The sequence below is a fragment of the Colossoma macropomum genome, unplaced genomic scaffold (assembly GCF_904425465.1).
Source record: "Colossoma macropomum unplaced genomic scaffold, Colossoma_macropomum, whole genome shotgun sequence".
Taxonomy (NCBI): Eukaryota; Metazoa; Chordata; class Actinopteri; order Characiformes; family Serrasalmidae; genus Colossoma; species Colossoma macropomum.
This window is the reverse complement of record NW_023494786.1, coordinates 22,466,977-22,483,199: the sequence shown is the minus strand read 5'-3', so window position 1 is coordinate 22,483,199 and position 16,223 is coordinate 22,466,977. Positions and strand designations below refer to the sequence as shown.

The following is a 16,223-nucleotide window of genomic DNA, read 5'->3' as shown; positions in this document are numbered from 1 at the left end:
TCAAAAGCCCAACATAAAATAAAGGAAGCCTTATCATGTTACATTGCTTTATGTCCTCCTAATCTAAATTTCATTCACAAGTTTAGAGACTTTTTTCAATTGACTTATCACTTCATCACTACCTACTAAATGTTTGTTTGCATTCATGATGAGCATTTTGATTGCCACACTGGCCCAGAATGTTGATTACCTGATTAAATACTCAATTAAGTAAACTTGTTTCAAATACCTGATTAAATACTGAGAGTAAGAAGAGTTTAGATATCCATATGTTTGAGAAATCATGCCCATTCCTATCACAGTTAGTGCCACTGTTACATGACACAGTCACATAAAATTGCATGCAGTAATTTTGGGATATGTTTTTATTTCCAAGTGTTAAAGTCATAAAAATGCACATAACATTGGATTCCACAGTGCTGTATATATGCAGTGAATTAGTTTAATTATAATTTATTTTTCCATTTACTATCATGTTGATTTTTTTTAGCATTTTAATATAATGCCAGTGGGGGAATCAGAGTGGGGAGAATTACTGGTGGGCCGGTAGTGTTTTTGTGATCTATGTATAAATTCATGCATGTTATTAGATAATTATAACAATTTAGCCACCTTGCTTATCTCAGTGTAGCATATAAACATCATATAAGAGTAAGAAATAAAGAAGCTGAAAATGCACAGATTTCAGAAAAGGTTATTTTGTCCAAATGCAATGCTGTGCATGTGTGTGTGTGTGTGTAGCAGGGGAAATACAGTTAGAGTTTGGGGTGGGCTGGTCTGCATCATGAAACTCCTGGTCTGAAAACAAGTCCCACTATGGCCCTGTTCTAATATATTGTATTAATGTCTTTAACATAACTTGTACATTTCATTTTAACAAAAACAATCAAAGATATACTTTCCTTCTCATTTCACTTTATTTTTTTGCTTTAAGGAAGATGGCATTGAGGATGAAAAGGTTTTTTAACAAAAAGATAACAAGCAAAACATCAAATACATGATTAGCTCTGAACAATGCTTTTTTTCATACAAAGATTGCAGAGTTCCTGTCTGAATTATTACGTAAATAAAGAAAAAAATATTTTCAACGTTATCATCGTCACACAGTCAGATGCTTACAAATGTCAATACAACAAGAGGAAAAATTAGACTGCACTAACAAAACTGTCTTGTAACGTTTATGTTTACAAATAAATAAAATATTGTGAAGCATTTGTTTGTGTTCTTAAATAAGGACAATCATTGTTACTAATTGCATATTTAATGTCATTTTGTGCTGGAAATCCTGAAAAACATTGAGCAAGTATATCGTCTTTAATGTGTTTTCAAGGATTCACAACAAAAAGCAGATACATATTTACACTTTACAGTATCCCGTTACCAACCAAGGTGCCTTTAATGAATATGAATGTAAGGTAAGTCATTCTATGTGTTACAGTGTTAGTAATATCAAGTTGTATGAGTTTTGAGATTTGAGATATGTACATACATTGTACATCAATATAACTTATTCTAATTAATCTGATACAACCTCAATAGAGTTTTTAAGAATAATAAATATACATTTACTGAAAGCACCATTGGGTAAAGTGATACTTTTCTGCATGATGCTTCTTTTTTTTGTCTAGCAATGTGTGTTTATTTAATGGTTCTCATATGACTCTTTGCTTCAGATATCTACTTCGACCTGTTGAATTGCATTCTGCTATACTGGTTGGTTTGACCTATATTTTGTTACTTCCATATCCAGTCATAGAATGTAAAGTTCTTATAACTTTCTGTCAATGTTATTTTTTTCAGAACTGTGAAAAGTTGAGGGCTGAGTCTGTTCAGCATATGAACGTAGGACAACACGTAATGATATGTCGGCAAAAGAAGGGCCGTAACAGTCCACTTCACTCAAAGTGTTAGTTTTTTCTGCCATTTGTCTTACATTTACAGTCTTAGAAAGGTCCTTGAGCCTATGACTACCTCGCTTTTTTGAAATCGTACTTCAAGCAGTCGAACATTTTCCCTCAAAGGGCCCACCATCTTTTCTAAGGACCTTTTCTAAGAGCGCATGTCATGTGTCATTTTGTCATAAGCGAACTAAAGAAGCTTCTGTTCCACTGTGAAATGGTAAAGAATAAAACAACCCAAAACTTTGACAGCTGTTCTGCTAACCATCTTCCAAGAAATTGGTTCCTGCTCAGTTGCTCACATGGGGAAACAATTTCGTTATCAGTTAATATCTGCAGTGGAAACCCAAAGACACTTAAACAATCACTTTAGGGCACAATGTCAGAGAACCACTCAATGCGTATTGCATTAAGTGTATAATCTGGTACACTTAGGAAGTGGAGGAGAAACCCTCTGGATTAGCAAAAACATTCTGTCTGCAAACCCCCAGTTGGGGGTAGTGCTAGAACATTGAGATATACTGTCTCGTTCCCTGACGCTTCGGCTTGCTGAGGACACAGTGTTGAACCACCAGTGGAAAACACCCTTAAAAATAAAGGTTCCTAAATAGTTCTTGGCTTGGTCATATGGTTAGAACGTTTACATTATGTGGAGGTTCTTCACACTTAAACATCTCATTTCCAAAAAAAAAGGTTCTTTAAATAGCCATCACTTGAAAGATTCTTTACGGAACCAAAAGTGGTTCTTCTATGGCATCACTCCAAAGAACCCTTTCTGGCACCATTTTTTTAGGAGTGTAGATCTGGGCCTTCTCAGACTAGAAGCACTGATCTAGGATCAGATTCCTCTTTTAGTTACTATGTCTTTACAGTCAGGAACAGATCCTATATCAGCACTCCTACTCTGAGAAGCTTTATGAATGTGGGCCCTGGGCTGCAACCAATCAGCATGCTTGTCCCTTGAGTTTTCAATATAATGCACTTCCAAAAAACCTTAATATGTAACTTTCACAATGGGGTCTACCGCTGAAAATCTTATATGGTTGCAGCTAAGGGCTGAAGCAGAAAACATGTCAAAACAAAAAAGGAGGAAATCTGATGAATAGGACATTGCTACAGGCAGCTCCAGCCAAAGGAATTATGGCTATGGTAAATTTGGAGTAAGTAAAAGGGGAGGGAAAAGGCTGATTTGCAAACAAATTGGGAGGAGGAATTGACATGGCCCTAGTGGCCACTATATCCCTTTTGGTCGAGGCTTCAGGGAAGGATCGCGATTCATTTGGCTTTGATCTCTGTGTAGTCACTGCCGTCATCCCCCCTCCTTAAACCTCCCTCGCGAGGGCGCCCTCGTACGAATTCCAGGGCTGCGTAGTTCAGCTCTTGCCTCTCCAGGCCTGCCATCGAGCCAACAGACTGGTAATCACCGTCGTCTCCCTGCAGATAAGCAAGGAAATTCTGCATTAATGGAAATTGACACCTGGTCAGTTTCTCTAATGTGTGCCCTTAAAACAATGATATGAGATGGCAAATTGTTAGTTAACTATAGCAAAGGCAAAGAAAGCAAGCATGATTTCTTGTTACCATAGACAATAGGCAGTCTTACTGAAGCAAGGTTACAAGTGAATGAGGCACAAAGAATCTGCTGTTTAAAGGAACAGTTTCTCACTGTTGTCTTTCTCTATTGTTTAAAGCTAGTACTCGTACTCCAATCATTGATTTGTGAGCTCGTCTTAAGTTGCAGCCTTACCGTGCTCTCCTCTAGGATGGAATTAAACTTAGAGCCCAGCAGCTCAGTCTTAAGCTGTTAAGTTAGGAGGAAGAAAAAGAGACAGAAAATGCAGAAAAGCGATGAAGGAGGAGAGAACAGTCAGGAAATGCTTTGAAGCTAAGGCCACACTATGACTCTTCATCATAAACCACCGCCCATACTTGGCATGCAAGAAAGTCTGTGATGATCTTGCGTAGATGGCAAGAACTATGTATGCTTTACCATATACAGCTGGACAAATAATTATTTACAGACAGATAAAAACCCACTGTTATTGCCTTTTCAAACTGTTAGCGAACAGCAAAATCCCAATCCTGCCATTTCGGGGCTAGATCTTAAACCACCAACACAGACAACAAACACATCTTTTCCTAGTGATATTCTCTTTGCTCCTAGTATTATTACATGTAGGGTTTGGATTTGTAGATTTCTGTAAGTACAATAATAATGTATGGTATTCCGTAGTCTATTCACAATGGGAGCTGGATCACTACACAGTCCTCTTTCGGTGTATGTAATAGAGGTTTAATGGTGGTGATTGGTAGAATGTGATTATCTTTACGCAGTGATTGCATAGCATCTAACAACCCCAAGACATCAGCAAAAACCACTGTAATCACAACCGCACATGTGAAAATGGTATTATAATAGTATATATGTCATTCATTAGCATAATATCTCACCACTTTTTTCCTGAGACTTTGTTTGTCCTTCTTGACTGCGCTGTAGAACATGGAGGGATTCTCCACTTTAGATCCCACGTCCTGCCCAGGGTTGCCATTCTCTCTGGAGGGTGGAGTCAGAGGATCAGACTCTGTCTCACACGGAATGACGCTACTGACTAGCTCAGGGCAACACTGTAAGCCTGGGCATCCATTTTAATAAAAAGGGATCGCTTTCGCCTCCCTAACCAAGAGGCTATTGCGATATAATTGCTTTTTCGATGGATCTGTAATTTTCTCCATTGGGAAAAACAAAATAGTGGTTGGATGTTTGCTGAAACACTTGAGGTTAATTGGCTTTGCTTTGCATAGCTTAGCGGTTTGAGGCTAGAAAGCAATGGAGGGGCAATAGAGTCTGTCTTGTTAGTCTGGTCATCTGGAATCCACATGTCATATTGTTTCCCTATTCATTGCATGGATACCATCTTACCATTTGATCCAATTGTTTCATCTGTGGATGGGTTATGGCTTTTATAGCAAATGCCAAAAGAAACACATTTGAGAATGGATGACTAGGCTTGGGTGTTTCCTTGTTTTCCCTCTTTCCCCAGCTCTGTCCCATAGGTATCACAGGTTACTCACTTTTTGTTGTTTTGGCCCACGTATCTTACAGCTGCAATGATAAAAGCGATGACTGCCACTCCTCCAATGGTTCCCACTATCACAGCCATCATGTACTTTTCTGAAACATGACATAAACTTCTCTGAATTAGAAGAATTTCAATATCTTCAATTTTCCACATATCAAAGATTTGAGCACTAAAGTTTATGTCAGTAGTGTAGTGGATTTCTTGATTTGGATAATTTGAGTAGAACATTTTAGTAGTAAACTTGTACATACTACCAATTGCAGTTTTCTTTTTAACTATAGGTTAGACACATATCACATTAAAAGAACTTACATAGAGTGTTTTGTCAATAAAATGAAGTAAATCTCCCTAATTCATGTTATATTATTCAATAACAGTAACCCCCAAGCTGGCCTTAAACATATCATCTTAAAAAAAACATTTTCCATTTATCTAATAGTCAATAGTCACCCAAATGTTTTCTGTGAATACATGCTCAAAACTTCTCTCATCTCACTTAAACCACATTCAGGTCTACGTTAATGCCTTGTGGACTTGCGATGTGGTTTAGGACAGGGTTTTTCAACCTGTGGACTGCGGACCACCAGCGGGCTGTGAAGCACCTTCTAATGGTCCGTGGGCCTGTACTCAGGAGGAGTAGTTCATATTGGGCTGGTAATGTCACTTTAAGTGATAAAACCAAAAGTGGAAAAAAATTAACTTAATAATTAAAATCTAAGCATCAAATTATGACTGATATAAATGTTAATAAAACATCACAGTAGCAGGCTGATTAAATGTCATCATTTTGAGACAGACAGCTAGCCAGAGATGGAGAAGTTTCTCAGGGTGCTTTTACACTTTCCTTGTTTGGTGTGGACTTATCACACCTTTTTTCTTTAGCTCACTCTATTTTGATATGTGTAAACACTCCACTCGTATTCAGGGCTACAACAGACAGCTGAACTGTGTTCTGGCAAAATCCGCGGGTCTCGGTCCAAACGAACACTGTTTAGTTCAGTGCTGGTGGGAAGGCATTCTTTGAATTCAACAGAGCTGGCTTTCCTTTTCTAGCAGCACGTCGGTGTGTACTGTCACCATAATCTGCCTGTCTCCATGTCTGACTTTTTACAGACTCCCAGCACAAGCTGCTGTTAAAAACGACAGACAAGCCATACGATAATTGTGAAGAGATGCGTTTGATTCCAACGCACGGATCATAGGCCACATCTACCTCATACATTTCTATTCTTACCCCCCTCCCCTTTTAATATCACTACAGCCATTTGTTTATTTAACATGTTATTTTTTTTTAACATATCTGCAAATTTTTCCAGTGTTAAGAAAAGAAAAAAGAAAATTGTATTAAAAGAGTTGATTTTAGTTTTCCTATGCTTTGTAGTTATGAACAAGTGGGCCTTGGGGTGGAAACGGTTGAGAACCGCTGGTTTAGGACTCAGAATGACTGACTGTGAACTATTAAAATTAACAAAACTTTTCTGTGTAGCAGAATGCAGCAGGTTGCAACTTTTGACAACAAATGTTTTGCTGAATTCTGTGCAACTTTAATGAAGACCTTGATGTGGCTTGAGTGGGTTGAGAGACGTTTTGGGGGTGAATTTATGGAAAAGATTTGGGCATCTATTGACTTATAGTGTTTGTTAGCAACATTAGCCTTAAAGCTCCAGGTTGAAACTTAAGAATCTGGACATTAAACATGTCTGATCAACTACATCTTGATTTTTCACTGAAACACTCCTTGAAAGCTGGCTTATGAACTCACTCTCTTGCTGCAGCTCTAGCCGGATAGTCTTATTGCCATATATGTTGCTGATGCTACAGTGCACATGAACAGCTGTGCCACCATTGTTCCCCCTTTCCCCCTTTTCCCGCAGTTTGATCATGCCAGTCGACGTGTAGCCATCTGAATGTGTGTAGTAGTTAAATCGGCCATTTGTCTCATTAATGGTGATGTTGAGGTCAGGCAGGTAGAACTCAATGGAGGGCTCAGGGTTCCCTGATGCCATGCAGACACACTGTACTCCCTCTCGTACTATAGTGCACTTGGAATCTTCCAGTAGAATGGGGGCAACTGCAGAGACAAAGGGAAAATATATGAAATATATTTACTTGTTCATATTTATCTACTTCCAGTTGGATCTTTCTACTCTCAAACACTTAAAGATAATGGATGTTTCTTTATGAAACCCAGTCTGCATTAAAGATTTATTGCTCAGGAGAGATTGGGCCTAGATGCTCAAAGCTTCCCTAAAAACCTAAGAATAATCTAAGCTTTGAATAAAGCTTTGCTCACTAGACGTTCCTTAGAAGATTCTCAAAAGTAACTACACACTTAATGAAAGTCATAAGCAAAGGTTTAGACAGCCCCAGTCTAATAATATTTTTTAATTAATATGCTATTGCTGGGCGGCACGGTGGCGCAGTGGGTAGCGCTGTCGCCTCACAGCAAGAATGGCCTGGGTTCGATTCCCGGCCGGGTGACCAGGGTCATTTCTGTGTGGAGATTGCCTGTTCTCCCCGTGTCTGCGTGGGTTTCCTCCCACAGTCCCAAAAAAAACATGCAGTCAGGCCAATTGGACATGCTAAAATTGCCCCTAGGTGTGAGTGTGTGTGTGACTGTGTATGTCTGTTTGTCTGCCCTGCGATGGACTGGCGACCTGTCCAGGGTGTATCCTGCCTTCCGCCCAATGACAGCTGGGATAGGCTCCAGCACCCCACCGCGACCCAGTAGGATAAGCGGTTTAGATGATGTATGTATGTATGCTATTGCTGGTGATAACAGAATACTTAATCTTAATCTCCAGTCTTTTTCTAACACTTCCAGCTCAGTTAGTTATGAAGTTACGAAGTTATCTTACACTCCACAGTGACGTTTACAGAGCTGCTGGCACGGCCATGTTCGTTCTCGGCCAGGCAGCGGTAAGTGCCATCGACCTGCGGCGTGATCTCCAGCAGTTCCAGTATGGACACCTCATCAGCTGTTATAGTTCCCACCAACTCCCCATCCTTTAGCCAGGTAAGTGTGGGTGCAGGACTGCCCTGAGTGGTGCAGTGGAGAGCTAGAGAGGAGCCCTCCTGCACCGTCAGAGAACCATTCACCCATGGCTCCCTCGGGGGATCTATGAACACCAACAAACCACACAAATGTGTATCAGAAACAGTTAAATCACAGAGCCAATGGGTTTTTTTCTGAAATATTTAGTTGGAGCATCTAGAGATCAAGACTAGAATTATGAATGGGTGTGTGAAATGTATGTTTGATTAATGGATAGACAGTGGTGTGCAAATTAAAGGAATGAAGGACCATTAAAAAGGGAACAAACAGACTTACACTTTACAGCCAGATACATTGAGGTGTTCATGATTCCATAGCCATTGTCCCCAACACAGGTGTATACGCCCTCCTTCTCAGGAGTCAGAGACTCCAGATAAAGCGAAGCATTTGAGGCGGTGTCTGACATCAACTCTTCATCTCCAAAAAGCCAGGAAATCCGTGGCACAGGGTTGCTGTCCACATCGCAGTGCAGTATAACCGAACTTCCCTCCATGACCTCCTGGGATACGTTCACCCACACTGTGCGAGGGGGATCTACAGGGAAAGAGAAAATCAGACAGAATATGGAATACATGGGCAGTTTTTTGACATATTTCACTGAAAATTCTTGTTTATTCAGCCAGGGAGGGTGAAGACTGCAGGTGTTTGCTCTAAGACAACTGAATCCTTCCATATTCTCAAAATCTCCCAAGTTTCTTAAACATGCTTTAAGTAGAATACTAATGAGTTGACTATGTGATTACATAGATGCTCTGACTGAATCAGCATGCACAACATAGTAATCTATGCCATTCAGTTCATCTGCCTGGGATCTGGGCCATCTGGATTACCCTAAACGTCCAGCTGCAGGTGGAATACAGCACAGATGGGATTTTCAGAGCTGTGCCTTACCTGCTCAGTGGTTTGGCATGAGTAAGAACAATGCTAAGTCTGCTAAAATCTACTGCCAATAGGGGTGGACTGATCAACGCTTAGTGAGACTGATTCAATTTCCAGTTTTCTGGCTTGTGACTGAAGATTGGTTGGTGTAGCTTCCTCCACTTCATTAGCTCTGATACTGTACTCAATTGGATGATGTCGTATCAGATTATTGCAAAAAACATTTTTTTTTCTGTATCAGATATTTCAAAAGCAGCCAAACTGAAGACATGTTCTCATTCCAGCACATGTGACATTAATTTGGCCCACATATTTCAGCAGATCGGCACTTATTCATTGACCAGATGGAAGGAGCATCGTCTGGTCGGCTGGTCTCTGGTCACATATTCAATACAGAAATATTTTAATCACTGAAATTTTTAAAATCTTTTGGATCTGTAGTCAATTGATCCTTCCATCCTGAATTAGCAGTACCCTGATCAAGGTCAAGAGCTGTGTCTATCTTTGAATTGTGGTTCTATAATGGTTCTATATAGAACCATGAAGAAATGGTTCTTCAGATTGATGGAGAATGTGCTGTGGATGGTTCTATATTGAACCTACACACACACACACACACATACTATGTGTATACATATATATATATATATATTTATGTGTGTGTGTGTGTGTATATATATATATATATATATATATATATATATTCAAAAAGGTCCATATACAACATTTTCCATCAATCTGAAGAACCATTCACGCAAAGGGTTCTTTCAGTGTTCATGGTTCTACAAGAACTATTTTCTTTACTAAAGAACTTTTGAAGAACCATCTGTTTTAGTGTGTAGGGCTGCCAAAATGTACTTTACAGGCTTTGAATATACATTCATATTTCTGAACTCATAGTACTCATTCTCGATTTCACCCTTGAAAATCATTATGTAAGCCTATTTTGGCATTCAAATTATTCAGGCAACCCCTAATTAGAAGTTGTGCTAATGCTTTAAATGACTTACACTTGATGTCCAGAGAGATGAGGCGCTCGTAGACAAAGCTTGTGTTGGGGTAGTGAACCCTGCAGCCCAGCAGCTGGCCATTATGAATAGGTCTTGGCGTGAAGGTGAGCGTGCTGGCCAGCACTGCAGTGTTGCTGTCCTCCACATAGTCTGAGGTGAAGAGAGGCTCAGGCAGGTAGTCTGTGTACATCCAGTGGATCTCTGGGATCATGTCTGGGCAGTTGTCCGGCGCATAGCATGTCAAGTCCAAGCTCATATCACTGATGATCTCTGCTGGCACGTCAATGTTGGGCTGATCTAAGAAAGAAGCAGAGGTCTCAGATGCTAATTTGATTTGTTTATGTTAGTTCAGGCATCACTTTTCATTTTCCATAAAAAAGACATATCTTACTTTACCAAGTTCAAGCCTGTTTCCCAAAGTGAGCATTAAGCAGTCGGCTACAAGAATACAGTGTTATTGCAAATAACAGATCATCACAGTCATGATGTTATTCACAATAACACACAACACTGAGTGTTCTATTGCTTTTATACACTTTTATACACACAATAATATACTAAAGTGGCAAATTAAAGTCACTTTGGCAGTTCCCCTCTTGTCACTGGAGTGGTACAAAAGTGGTACAAAAGTGTTCAAGGGTACAAAAAAAGTAGTTCCAACCAATGGAACTCTCAGGGCTTTCTTCAATTTCCTCCCCAATGATTTTCAGCAACTTAAAAAATACATCTGTAGTTTTTGTTAATTTTTATTTAACAGAATCTTTGTGTTTGTTGCATTTAAACTCTGTAACTATTGTACTAATACTCTTAATTCATTGTCAAGTTTTTATCTGAAACAAAAGGTTTTTTTATTTTGCCATGCCCAAAAATTTTCATGTTTCATCCTAGTGCTATTTAGGTAAATACAGGCAGCCAAGCTAACTTCCATTGGTTAGGCCTTAAAGACTGTACATATGATTTCCAGTGGGTGGGACCAAATATGTGAGAGCAACATCACTCTAAGAGGCTGTTATGCACCCAGGATCAACATGCATTTTTTCATTAGATCACATTTAATGCACATGAATGCATTTTATATATCTGCACACAATTACATAAGTGGATATTCCTCAATTTCAAAAGCAATTACAGCAGCTGAACAAAGTCTTCTCTTCGGGTATCAACGCATGAGAAACCATGTTTACAGTAGGTAAGCAAAAGTAAAACTAAAATAATATAATATGCTTTTTACACAACCAGGTAAGGTCAGGTCTCATCTTTTCACATTGAAAAGCATAAATGGAAACTGGCCAAAATGTGCCAGACCTGGACATGAAACACATATTAATGCAAGGTGTAAACAGTCTTTATGTCTTCTCGAAAGCCACTGATTGTGAACATTAGCAGTAGCCTAACCAATGGGTTACAGTAGTTATATATATTCAACACAGTTGCAGCTCTTTACTAAGAGAGTCACTGCTGTAAAACCACGACATGCAAGGTAAAATATATGCTAATGTCTGTTACGAACATCAAATAAAACATATGGAATGTATTTTACAATGTCTCTTTAATCTAGAATGGCCAAAAAATGTTCATGTGCACCAGCATTAGCTTGTATTAACATACTATAAGAAATCCCATGGGGTGCTTGTCGAAATTAGCATTACAGTAAAGTTCCAACAGATTAGAGCAGGAGTTCACTTTTCTACACAAAGTTGATGTGACTACAGGTATTAATTCCAAAAAAGCAGGAGAACACATGATCAATTGTTTGAAGACTAAGACCAACTGATTTGATGAGCAGAATCAAGTGTGCTCTAGCTTGTTTAGAATTAAAAAACACACAGCCACGCCAGCCCTGTGTGGATAAGATTGGACACCCCTGCTTTACAGTAACCTTTGCTGGTTCTTATCAAGTGTTGATTTGCCAAGTTAACAAAGTAATACAAATACAAAACAACACAGGTACAGCCCTTTTGAGCCAATCAGATTATGTGGTCAGAACAAACCACTGTATAATTTACAGTAAACATTCTAAGCCATAATCGACAGCCTGTCGTGTTCTAGTTAGAGGACTTACCCAAGACTTTGAGCTCAGTGAAATCTGGGTAGGTGTAGATGTTTGCTCCTCCTAGATCTGCTCTGAAGTAGTACCTCCCTGAATGTTCAGTTCCAACATTGTTGATCTGCAATGTGCAGTTTTTCTGCGATAAGTCACCCAGGAGCTTGGTCCGCCCTTTGTAGCTTTCATGCACAATTTCCGTGCGAGACTTATAAACCACTGGAGGGAAGAGTTGTGGGTATGGCTGGCCAAAGTACCAGATACCATGGGTGCCTCGGTAAGGCCTGACACCAGAGGGGTATGTGAACGTGCATGGAATCACCACACAAGAGTTAGTCATGGCTGAAATATCCCTGGGCATCCATACAGTCCACTGAGTACTTATATCTGTAAGAAAAGAGAAAGAGCTTAAATGAAAATGTTCTTCTCACTTCTCCACTGGCTCCATATGCTACAGTCCACAGCAAATAAAGAAACAGGTAAGTTTATTACCTCTTACAAGCAGCAGTAAGGGCAGCAGCAGCAGTTCCAAGCACTTCATGATCTTAGTTTATTGTAGGACCATTAACCTTAAAACATTTCAGGGTATATTTATTAGTCATCAAAGCACAAATGAAGCGAAATTTTACATATATGCTTGAGATCATTTTGGACACTATAAAAAATGTACACTGTACAATGGATAAATGGCAGGTATAAATAAATATTCATAAATATTTTCTAATAGTCTGGGCCACATCGCACAGCAACATCATACTAACATCCCCCTTTAATGATGACCTTAGGTTAGGTTATAACTACCAAGCTAACATAAGATCACTGAGTCTAGTGTTTACATTGAAAGATTCATCTACAACCCCATTTCCAAAAAAGTTGGGACGCTGTGCAAAATGTAAATAAAAGCAAACTGCAATGATATGCAAATCATCATAGGACATGCAAGTCCTATATTTCATAGAAAATAGTATAAAGACAACATACCAAATGTTGAAACTGAGAAATGGTATTATGTTTTGAAAAATATATGCCCATTTTGAATTTGATGCCTACAACATGTTCCAAAATTCCAGTCTTTCAGAAGTAAAGATGAGGAGGGGTTTCACCACTCTGTGAAAGACGGCATGATCAAATAGTGCAACAATTCAAGAATAATGTTTCTCAACATAAAATTGCAAAGAACTTTTGCTTTTCATCATCTATGGTATATAATAACATTAGAAGATTCAGAGAATCTGGAGAAATCTCTGTATGTAAGGGACAAGGCCAAAAACCAGTATTTGCTGGCTGTGATCTTTGGGCACTGCATTAAAAACAGACATGATTCTGTAGTGGAAATCACTGCATGGGCTCAGAAACACTTCTGAAAAACACTGTCTATGAAAACAGTTCGTTGCTGCATCCACAAATGCAAGTTAAAACACTAAAACGCAAAGAAGAAACCACATTTAAACAAGATCCAGAAACGCTGCCACCTTCTCTGGGCCCAAGCTCATTTAAAATGTACTGAGGGTAAGCGGAAAACTGTTCTGTGGTCCGACAAAACAACATTTGAATTTTTTTTGGATATCATGGACATTGTGTCCTCCGGGCTAAAGACCACTCAGCTTTTTATCACTGCACAGTTCAAAAGCCAGTATTCATGATGGTATAGTGGGGAATTAGTGCAAATGGCATGGGTGATGTGCACATCTGTGAAGGCACCATTAATGCTGAACAATATGCACATGTTTTGGCAACATATACTGCCATCCAGATGACGTCTTTTTCAGGGAAGGCCTTGATTATTTCAGCAAGACAATGTCAAACCACATCCTGCATGTATTACAACAGCATTGCTCCGTATTAAAAGAATCCGGGTGCTTAAATGGCCTGTCTGCTGTCCAGACCTGTCACCACTGAAAACATTTGGTGCATTATGAAATGAAAAATATGACAAAGGAGACCCTGAACCGTTGAGCAACTGAAATCCAATATCAAACAAGAATGAGTAAACATTTCACTTTCAAAACTACAGCAGTTTCCCCAGTACCCAAACGCTTACAGTGTTGTTAAAAGAAGAGGTGATGAAACACAGTGATAAACATGCCCCCATCCCATCTTTTTTGGAATGTGTTGTTGGCATCAAATACAAAATGAGCATATTCTTTTCAAAAAACAACAAAATTTCAACATTTGATATGTTGTCTTTGTAGTATTTTCATTTAAAAATATGGTTTATATGATTTGCATATCATTGCATTCTATTTTTATTTACATTCTGCACAGCGTCCCAACTTGGAAATGGGGTTGTAGTATCAGCACAGAATGCTGAATTAATTATTACACAAAACATAAGAATATAACTTTTGACATGATTAACTTGTTAGTCAACGTGTAAAAATCATCACAGTAATTTCACAGAGTCCATGACTATACTCGGAATGCCCCCTGTTTGTTTGGGGGCAATAGCAACAAACTTATAGGTAAGGTAAAGCAGATAAAATGGAAATAAACCCAGATTTATACATCTTCTTTGACATGTTTTTGAATGAAAACAGTACAAAGACAAGATATGGAATGTTTTACCTTATGAACCTCATTTGTTAATATATGCTCATTCTAAAATTGATAGCTGCAACATGTTTCAAAAAGTTGGGGAAAGGGGAAATGTGAGACTAGATACATTATGAATTAATAAAAAACAGGTGATGCAATCATGGTTTGGTATAAATGGAGCATCAAGCAAAGGCCTAGTTCTTTATCAGCCAACAGAAGAATGGCAAAAAAATCCCCTTTCAAACTAGATCATTTTTTATCTTCAGGCCATAAATGATTATTGAGTGTTGTTAAGTGGAAAGGTGATGTACACAGTAGTAAATAAGCTCCTGATCCAACGTTTTTGGAATGTGATGCAGCCATCAAATTTGGAATGGGTGTATATGTACCAATAAAATTAAGTTCATAAGGAAAAACGTAAAATATTGTACTTTTGTTCCAATTTTAATTAAGTACAGGTCATATAGAATGTACTAATAACTGCTTTTGGCATTTCATATAGCATCCCAACTTTTGTTGGTTTTGGGTTTGTATATAATAATAATATAGTACTGTAATTTAGGTATTGAAAACTTATTAACATTTAAAATGATTCTAATATGCTTCTCCTCTTCACAGGTTTGGAACATAAGAAGCTAATGAGCTGTTAAAAAAGCTTCAAAATGAGCTCCAGATTCTGCTGCATCCACAGTAAAGTTATCATGAAATTAATGTCCAGAATGTCTTGCATTTCAAAGTGTCACATCTCTGGCCTGGACTCTTCAGGCCTACTGATTACCGTCTCTGCCCTCCCTTTCATTACACTCACAGCTGCAGATCATTAGCTCTTTCCTTTTTAAAGCCTCAGTCAGACTTTCAGACTGTTTGTTTGTTGATTCTGGTTTGTGGATTTATTAAACTGCCTGTACTTGCATCCAGCATCTCTTCTGCTTTTGTAACACAAAAGTAGTGAAAAAATCCTGTGGCAGATCATTTTACAAAAACACTATGGCAAACAGAGCATTACAGTATGTTATCTATCATTTAATAACTTCATGATGTTTCCAAAATAATTATTTATGAATAAAAATGTTGAATAAAACATCTAAAAATGTTAGAGTCTAGTTTAATATTGAATTCAACATTGGAAAAGTTATTGCATATAAATAAAATAAAATTAGGAATTACAAAATGCACAAGTGATTCCCAACTTTTGAGTGATTGTGAATTTTTATTAGCACTGCGTAGTTCTTTGATGAAGTGTTTTCTGCCTTTTGCTTATTTGTTCACAATTTTAAGTCACATTGATGAAAACCACCTTGAACTGCTGGTTGAGAGTCAGACAGGCACTGACTTTATTCCCTCTCTCGTGCGCTCACTGTGGTACTCTCTCACTATAGTTCAGCTCAGCTGCCTTTATGACCGCTCTACAAAAAGACAACAGAAAAGTCAGACACAGGATCAACCAATGACATTAGCTTTACTCCGAGCAGAAAACACATACTCACTCACAGACACACACACACATACATCAGACAGTCCGCACCTGCTTCCTACAGAGCTGCAGTGTGTGGGAGAACAGAATTGCTCATTATAATGGCACAACGTCAGCCTCTGCGTCTCTGACACAAATACTGGTGGCACTGTTTGGTAAAATGACACATCATTCAGAGGTCATCAGCCAGAGCGGCACGGCGTCACCAACTGCTTCTGTTTATTTTACTTATGGGCTGAGGAGGCATG

The 16,223-nt window shown here is 38.7% G+C and overlaps 1 protein-coding gene across 3 annotated transcripts; it reads right to left on the bottom strand.

The window, feature by feature from the left end:
• Nucleotides 1–902: 902 nt before the first annotated feature.
• mag (myelin associated glycoprotein) lies at nucleotides 903–15,909 on the bottom strand. 3 transcript variants are annotated; one of them, XM_036564066.1, is made up of 11 exons: nucleotides 15,799–15,909; nucleotides 12,459–12,535; nucleotides 11,985–12,353; nucleotides 9,923–10,219; nucleotides 8,310–8,567; nucleotides 7,837–8,097; nucleotides 6,741–7,049; nucleotides 4,971–5,070; nucleotides 4,350–4,452; nucleotides 3,646–3,699; nucleotides 903–3,332 (listed from the first exon to the last, which is right to left on the bottom strand). In XM_036564066.1, exons 2-11 carry the CDS (start codon nucleotides 12,505–12,507, stop codon nucleotides 3,174–3,176), a joined length of 1,959 nt encoding a protein of 652 aa, XP_036419959.1. In that variant the 5' UTR covers nucleotides 12,508–12,535; nucleotides 15,799–15,909; the 3' UTR covers nucleotides 903–3,173. The 3 variants fall into 3 exon arrangements, with proteins under 3 accessions (XP_036419959.1, XP_036419961.1, XP_036419965.1); XM_036564068.1 differs by lacking the exon at nucleotides 3,646–3,699; XM_036564072.1 differs by lacking the exons at nucleotides 3,646–3,699; nucleotides 4,350–4,452 and having other exon boundaries at nucleotides 3,155–3,332.
• Between the last annotated feature and the right edge of the window lie 314 nt (nucleotides 15,910–16,223).

Bases quoted from the DNA above. Each gene is read 5' to 3' on its own strand.
- mag (XM_036564066.1), bottom strand. From the start codon at position 12,507: ATGAAGTGCTTGGAACTGCTGCTGCTGCCCTTACTGCTGCTTGTAAGA. The intron at 10,220-11,984 runs GTAAGTCCTCTA...CTTCTTTCTTAG, and splicing joins CACTGAGCTCAAAGTCTTGG to ATCAGCCCAACATTGACGTG. The intron at 7,050-7,836 runs GTAAGATAACTT...TTGTCTCTGCAG, and splicing joins TGTAAACGTCACTGTGGAGT to TTGCCCCCATTCTACTGGAA.